This window comes from Penaeus vannamei, unplaced genomic scaffold (genome assembly GCF_042767895.1).
Source record: "Penaeus vannamei isolate JL-2024 unplaced genomic scaffold, ASM4276789v1 unanchor3602, whole genome shotgun sequence".
Classification (NCBI taxonomy): Eukaryota; Metazoa; Arthropoda; class Malacostraca; order Decapoda; family Penaeidae; genus Penaeus; species Penaeus vannamei.
In genome coordinates, this window is record NW_027216583.1 from 46 (window position 1) to 7,919 (window position 7,874).

A 7,874-nucleotide genomic window follows, 5' to 3' on the forward strand; every position below is an offset into this window, starting at 1 on the left:
AACACCTGGGGTTTCCAGAGACAATGAAGTGGTCGGGGTCAGCACGAACACCAAACGGAACAGAGATGTTAATTAATGACAATTAGACAACATATTTATATTTTCCATACATCATTAGCGATTTTTTGGTATATCATTACATTCTTTAACTGTACACAGGCGTTAAAACTGCATAATCCTCTGAGCATTTAACGAGTGCCAGTGACAATGCATTCATATACTTCTCGTCGAAAACTCGAAAGACCAAATGTTGGAAGCACAGACTGGGTTAGAACATCAGGGTGGACGAAGGTATTAGTGTGCGCTTGGCAATGCGTCGCGAGTTGAGCTCAAGGGGTTATTCACACAGGGGGGGGAGGGGGGCGCTGGGGGCGGGATCGACGGGAACTTACCCGACTGAACAAGGACTTCGATGTCGGAGTCCGTTTCGTCCCAAAAGTCTTCGGGCACGACAGTGGACGCCCCGTCGTCGTCGTCGTCGTCACTTAGGGTGTCCTCGCTCGAAGTGTCGTCGGCATCGTCACAGCCGGAGGACGACGCGCCGGGCGACGCGGCGAGGGGAGGGGCGCCGCAACACGCTCGGCTCGTGCTGGAAGCAGAGCCTGCTGTGGCGGTCAAGCTGGGGCTTGTCGAAGAGGGGAGCGTCGCGGGGGCGCCGCCGGCGGAGGCAGAAGACGTCGTGGCAGAGGCTGCGCTGGGGGCGGCTGGGGCGGGACCGTCCTCGAGCCACTTCGCGGCGTCACAGGCGGAGGTTTCAGGGGATGAGGCTGTGGGAGGAACGATGGTTGGGGCAGAGGGTGGGGCACTGGGAGGGGGACACAACTCCTGGGGAAGGAAGGGACACGAGAGCGTTCTAGCGACACTGGCATCAGCACTGAGTTTCGGCTTGTTGAAGTCACTGTGGAGTTGCAGGGGCGAGGGCAGCAGCAGCGTCACGCCTTCGAGTCTGAGCTTGTCTTCCTCGTCCTCTTCGTCCTCGCTTTCTCTGCACCTTTTCCTCTCCACTCCGTCGCGCATCTCGGCATTAATCTTCCGCTTCCTGAGGGCCCGCGGAACCTGCCCGAGCGAGCCTTCGTCGGTGTCGGTGTCAGTGTCGGACTGGGTGGGGAGGGCGGGGAGGGGGGGCACGTGGGTCTCGCACACACCCCCACTGATTTTGTAGATGTCAAAAGCGCGGATGTCTTCCCTGAGCCCGGGCGCCCATTGGCCGCGCCCACACGTCGTCCCTAGCATGAAGTGTGAGTGTCCTTTGGCTGCATTTTCTGCCTTGAGAGGCGCGGCCTTCTCGCCCTCCCCAGCGCCGCCTGTCGTTACAGCTGGAGGCGGCTCGGGCGGCGGAGGGTGGCCGTCAGGCGGCGTGTCATGGGCTGTCACTCGGGAGTGCTCGGGCGCGAGAGAGTTCATGACAGAGACGTGGCAGGAAGCTGCAGTCCACGCAGAATCGTGGCAAGGGTGACTAGCGCGTAGGGGAGCGGGACACTGAGGTGAGGGAGCTCGGCGAGGCGGTAGCTCCGCCATCCAGCTGCCAGAGGCCGCCACCGAAGCGCCGACGCTGGCCTGCCCCGCTCTGCCCGTGAGGCCCAGCACGTGCCCGCCCGCGCTTGCCCCCCTCGCAGCCTCGGCCACGTCCTCACGGCAGATGACTCGATCCGCAGGAATTGGCTCTCCGTCCCTGGGGAATGACGGGATCTGCTGCTCGTTCTCGCACGTTCGGGCCACGGAGGCTAAACGCCCCCGAATGACTTCGGTGTCTGAAAGCGGGGTCAGAGGCCACTCGGAACGTGCTCGACACAATTGATAATTAATGTTACTCATTTCATCCGATTCACGTTTGGTAGGAGGTATTTGAATAGCGCAGTTCCTCCTCACTGGTGCGCCCATATCGCTGGCCATGACGGTCTCCGGGCAGGTCCCGGGCGTGAGCAGGAACACGTGACCTGCTGCCGCCGCCCCATCTGTGAACCTGAGAGTTCGGCTGCTTGAACTGACTTCCCCTGTCACAGGTGCAACGCTGAGGCCAGTCTCTGCTCCTGTCGGATGTCTGTGCACCATAGCACTCTCGGATCTGCCCTTTGCTCCGGATTTATATCTCCCTGTGCTCTTCGCGCCCTTCGGTCTGCGGGGGCGTCGCCTGTTGCCTCTGGTGCCCCTGGGTCCAGGCGTCACACATCCGCTTGGCGCGGACGCGTCCGTGATTCCAGGCACACGCGCCACCGCTCGGCCAGGCCTCGTGGAACCCGTCATGTGAGCAGGGCCGTTCGTAGCTCCTTTGGCCGCTGGGCCGTTCCCGTCTGGAGGAGGGCTCGCGCCCTCGCATGCGTTGTGAACAAGCCGAGAACTACACATGCATGTAGCTGGCAGTGCTGCCGTCGTCGCGGGCGAGGCAGACGTCGGGGCGCTCGTGGTCAGCGCACCAGACGCCGCAGAGCACGGAGCCGACGTCGATGAAGGGACGCGGGACAAACACGAAGGTGGCGCTGACGCACCTGGTCCTATGCTGGGCACATGCACCCCGACAGGCACTTGCTTCGGAGTGGCGCTCCTGTCTACTGTCAAGACATTTCTAGCCCTTCTGCGGGGCTCTAAGAAGGTCCCTACGCAAGCCCAGGTCCCAAGAAGTGGGGCGGAGGCATGGTGGCTTTTCGGGTCGGACGGTCCAGTCGGGCCAAGCGACCGGGAGTCTGAGAGGCCAGACTGACCCAAGATGGCTGGGCCGCCCATCACGAGGGTCGGGGCGGGCTCGCTCTTGCTCCAGTGGGCGGCCACGCCTTTTGAGAGTCGGGCTTGCATCCAGCTGGCGTGGGCGCCCACCTGCCCCTTTCCGAAGAGCGAGACAGGCCCTTGCGGCCGCTCCTCGCCGCCCACTGCCCGAAGGGCGCTCTGTGACAGGAGGCCGCCCACCACGCTAACCATCGCCCCAGCCTGCACCTCTAAGCTATCGCTTGGTCTTGCTTCGCCTGCGGATCAACAGTCTCATTACTTTTCATTCTACTTGTCGGGATTAGCTATTCAGCACAGGTCCCTCCCTCCCCTTAAATAGACTTCCATGTCTGTATGTAGAAATATTGTGTATGCACATATGTATGTATGTATATGTGTGTGTGTGTGTGTGTAAGCACGAGTATTGGTAAGCAATCGTTTGCTTCAGTACCGGGCGAAGTTCCATTAAATGAACGAAGCCATGACCTCGCGCAACTGTACTTCGCACGCACACGCAAACACACACACGCATATATATAGTACCGAATCAGTGTCTGACATTGGCGACCTTGTTTTTGAACTTGCTGTCCCAATCACACGAAATTCATATGATCCATTAAAGCAATGGAATGTGTGTGTGTGTGTGTGTCTATGCACGGATGCACTTTATTACTACATATAGAAATACAAAATACAAAGCTAAATTACCTAAAATCACAGCACAGACCCTACATGTGAAGCACGCTGCGCATTCTGCTAGAAATGAGCCGACACTCTTTCACCCCGCCCCCCTCTCCCTCGTCCGGCGCGGCCCTAAGCGAGGTCGAGATCCCGCTGCCGCCGGCGAAGGACTCGAGCACAACCTCCGCGCCGACCGAGCCGCACAGCAGCCTGCCGCCGCTTCGGAGGGCGTCCCCTTCGCAACGCACTCAGCGGAAGGCAGTGCGACCCATCCTGCGGCGGCATCACTCAGTCAAGGCGGATGTGAGTTACGAGGGAAGAGCGCTCTGAGAGCTCGACTGTGACCTGGCGGCGACAGCGCGTGCACGGCAGGGCGAGGCACCTGGCACCAATGCCAGCGGTTGCCAGGCAGGCTAGGATGTCTCGGGGAGGGAGGGAGGGAGGGAGGCGGCCGCTACCCGACCTACACCATGGGCGACGCTTCGAAGGAAGGACGAAGCCAGGCCCTGGCAACAAGGTACTGCGGCAAACTATGATTATTTGGGAGTTACGCAACACGGCGCGAGGACAGACCCGTGATCTGCCTATAGATTCTCTCTCTCTCTGGATGTCCCTCTCCCTCTCTCTCTCTCTGACAATCAAGGTCAATCTGATGCCAAGAGTGAGCAGGCACGGAGTGGTAATGACACTCACTAAAGGGCGAATCAAGTTCTGCATATCGGTGCCACATGGCACTGTTTACTATACTGCCACAGCCCGGTCCGCTGTATTCATTGCTGTTATCGCCGTGTCATCGCAGGTGGGGAAAAAAAAACAATAGAATCCTGCAAGAATCCGAGTGTGGACCAAACCCTGCCGAGCGCCCCCAGACTCCGCAGGCCCAAAGCCTCTCCAGGTCCACGGAGGCGAATGCGGTCACATCATCAGTCCCGCCATCACGGAGCGACGTCGGTGAAACTCGCGTCCGAAAGGCTCGGCGACATCGCGGGGGGAAGAGGAATGGCTCGGCGGCGACAGAGCTCCGGCCCTTCTCCCCCGCCGTGTCCAACCGGGGCACCGGGGAAGGGGACGTCGATGGAAGGCGCGACGGAGGCCAACATTTCATCTCTGCTTATAGCTTACTGACGTCAAGTTGCCGGAGCATTAACCTTCATGCGGGCGCAGCATCTGGGCACTCGCTGCGGGCGTACCTGGGAACTGTGTCCACCGGCACCTCATAGATCGCTCAACCGATTTTTCCAACCATTACGACCAAAATTATGTAAAGTAATACTCCGTTAACAGAATATCAACCGTGATTATATTGCAAAGGTGAGATCCGGTCTATTTCAGGCTCGCAGTGATGCCATGACCTTGCAAGCAATGAAAGCTTTGCTAAAGGATCCTGCATGGCCTTGCGCTTCCCCTGTGTTCTGATCCTCTCTCTCTCTCATTTTCTCTTTCTCTCTCTCTCTCTCTCTCTCTCTCTCTCTCTCTCTCTCTCTCTCTCTCTCTCTCTCTCTCTCTCTCTCTCTCTCTCTCTGGAGGTTCAATAGGAGACATACTAACATGTAAACACACATACCACGTGTGTGTGTGTGTGTGTGTGTGTGTGTGTGTGTGTGTGTGTGTGTGTGTGTGTGTGTGTGTGTGTGTGTGTGTGTGTGTGTGTGTGTGTGTGTGTGTGTGTGTGTGTGCGCGCGCGTGTGTACATATATATTCATATGAGAATATAAAGTGCAGACACACACGAACAGATAAAGGCATGAACACACACACACAGATATAGTATATAAAGTACATAGACATGCATGCATTCATTCATAGATACATACATGTGTACACAAAAGCCCCCGAACCCGCATAGCCCCTACAGCCGGGGTTTTCAACCTGGGGGGGGGGTGTCGCGAAAGAAATATACAACCCTTCCGTCAGGCTGAATGCACTGATAAAAGAAAGAAAGAAAGAAAGAAAGAAAGAAAGAAAAAAAATTGTGTCGTCACATCTCACGGACTGCAAAGCTAATAACCTCGGCTATTCTAGCGCTGGCAGGAGAGTCCGTACAGACGAAACTTCAATGCAAATTTTAACAACAGGCGAAACTTAATGCAACTCTTAACAACAAACGAAACTTAATGCAACTTTTAACAACAAACGAAACTTGATGCAACTTTTAACAACAAACGAAACTTAATGCAACTTTTAACAACAAACGTAACTTGATGCAACTTTTAACAACAAACGAAACTTCAATGCAAATTTTAACAACAGGCGAAACTTAATGCATATTTTGACAACAGACGAAACTCAATGCAAATTTTAACATTCTAACTTCTCGTACGAGAAATGTTACATGCCAAGTGATCGTCTCTCACGCAGGCCTACCCATCGCCTACAGCGGATGACGCCGAATTCCACTGACATCTTTAAGAACTCGAACAATCAATCAATCAATCAATCAATATTCCCTTCTTGAAAGGTTAGCTTGCTTTCTGGCCATCGACGAGGAGCGGCGTCGTAGTCATCGGGATTTGGAAATAATTTACAGCAGTCCAACGGCGTGTACGTGGTGGCCCCTTGCTTTAAATCTACTGCTCGTTTTCTGCGAGTGCGTTTCGGTATTACTTTGGGCTGACAGTTGGATGGCATTCCTTACGGCCGGGCTCAACTGCCTCAATGGAAATGATGGTGCGCGTTATGTCAAAACAACCTGACCTAACCCCCGGGTGTCATTCCGCGTTGTTTAATCCGTGAAAGGACCACACCATGAACGCTCAGACGGTACCTGGGAGTAAGGTTGAAAGCCCTGTTCTCGGCTACCAAGATCTGCCTCTAACCACACTCTGATCACCTGGGCCAGGGATAGTTGACTATAATTCCTAGTTAAACGGTATATAATTCAACATGAGATTCATTCACTGGCGTCCAAGGCACACATTCTGTGCTTTCCTAGTTCTGACCATAAAAAAGTCTCATTCACCACACATGCCGTAGAATTCTGATCATAAAAGGTCTCATTCACCACACATGCCGTAGAATTCTGATCGTAGAAGGTCTCATTCACCACACATGCCGTTTAGATCGTATGTCTAGCACCTTGATCAAACCTAGGGTGCCTGTATCTCCCTATCAGGGTTGTGGTGCAAGGTCTTCGTTTTGTATCCCGCCAAGTGTACGATTAATGCACGAAAGTTTCACATGAACCTTAGGAGTTCGCCCTTACTGCCCAAAGCAAATCCCATGGATTTGACCGCAGCGCCTAACCTGAAGGTCGACGTCAAATATATATAAACATGGCGCATACTCTCCGCGCTGCCAGCAAGCACATACGGCACCATATCGGACGTGAGCACGTCTGGAGATCGCGGACATGTGGCCACGCTTCAGCTTGCACTGCAGGACAAGATCGTCGAGCCTGCGAACGACAGCCCAGGCTGTGGGAGGGGCATCTGCATATCATGCTCCATAACTGACAGGATGAAAATCAAAGTGCACTGTTGCATGTTGCACCAGGGCCCATTGAGGCGGTCACCATGCGCCCACCACCGAGGGCAGCGCAGACCTCGGATGTGGTCAGATCGTACCTCGAGGTCTCACCACGCTGGCCAGGATCTGCAATCCTGAATGACGCGGCTGAGGTCAGAGCTTCACCGACTCTGATACCCACAGCAGGGGGCAACACCCACGTTCCAAGAGCCCTCCTCGCCAGCGGTGTAATGCAGTGAAAAAGAAAAGAAAAAAGGTCGCACTAAAAGAATGGCTACGAGACACGGCGCCTTGGCCAGCGTCCCTTCGGCAGAACTAAGAGCAAGACAGTTATCATGCACAGGCCATGGGTCGCACCACTTCTGGCTGCTCCGCTGTGAAGGGCGGCTGCTGAACTGACAGCCGCACCTGCGCCGCCCTCTTATATAGCCCTCACATAGAAAGATGCTTCGCCGCCCCTTTGATCTCCGGGAGGCCTCCTCGCGGCCGCTTCCTGCTCCGAGCACTCGCTCCCTCCCGACACCTGTCGCTCCGCACATTTCCCCTTCACTTCCCTCGCACCTTTTCTGCGTCCGCGTCTCCCCTTGCGTCTGCGCCCTGCTCCTGTTTACGTCCGTCTCGCCCAAATTCTCTTCTGTCTTCCTTCGTAACTTTTATTTCTTTCCACCTTCCCTGTCAACTTGCTCCAGTTCTTTTCCATCGACCACCTAAATGCACAGCCTCGCGGTAAGACACTCTGATAATACAAAGGGCACCACCTGCCCCCTGTGGCCCTTGCTTGTTCCGGCCGAGTCATTCTTGGCGCGGCTTTGAAGAGGCTCAAACTGGCTTACATTCAGATTCTTCGTTGACTTTACGTCTGCAAATTTCATATACATACACATACATATATATACGTGTGTGTGTGTATGTATGTATGTATGTATGTATGTATGTATGTATATATATATAATATATATATAATATATAATATATATATATAATATATAATATATATATATAATATATATATATATATATATATATAT

The 7,874-nt window shown here is 54.4% G+C and overlaps 1 protein-coding gene across 2 annotated transcripts; it reads right to left on the minus strand.

Moving 5' to 3' along the window:
- Positions 1-279: 279 nt before the first annotated feature.
- LOC113815312 (platelet binding protein GspB) lies at positions 280-7,395 on the minus strand. Of its 2 annotated transcripts, none has more exons than XM_070120191.1 (2): positions 7,283-7,395; positions 280-2,957 (listed from the first exon to the last, which is right to left on the minus strand). In XM_070120191.1, exons 1-2 carry the CDS (start codon positions 7,383-7,385, stop codon positions 295-297), a joined length of 2,766 nt encoding a protein of 921 aa, XP_069976292.1. In that variant the 5' UTR covers positions 7,386-7,395; the 3' UTR covers positions 280-294. The 2 variants fall into 2 exon arrangements, with proteins under 2 accessions (XP_069976292.1, XP_069976293.1); XM_070120192.1 differs by having other exon boundaries at positions 7,204-7,341.
- Between the last annotated feature and the right edge of the window lie 479 nt (positions 7,396-7,874).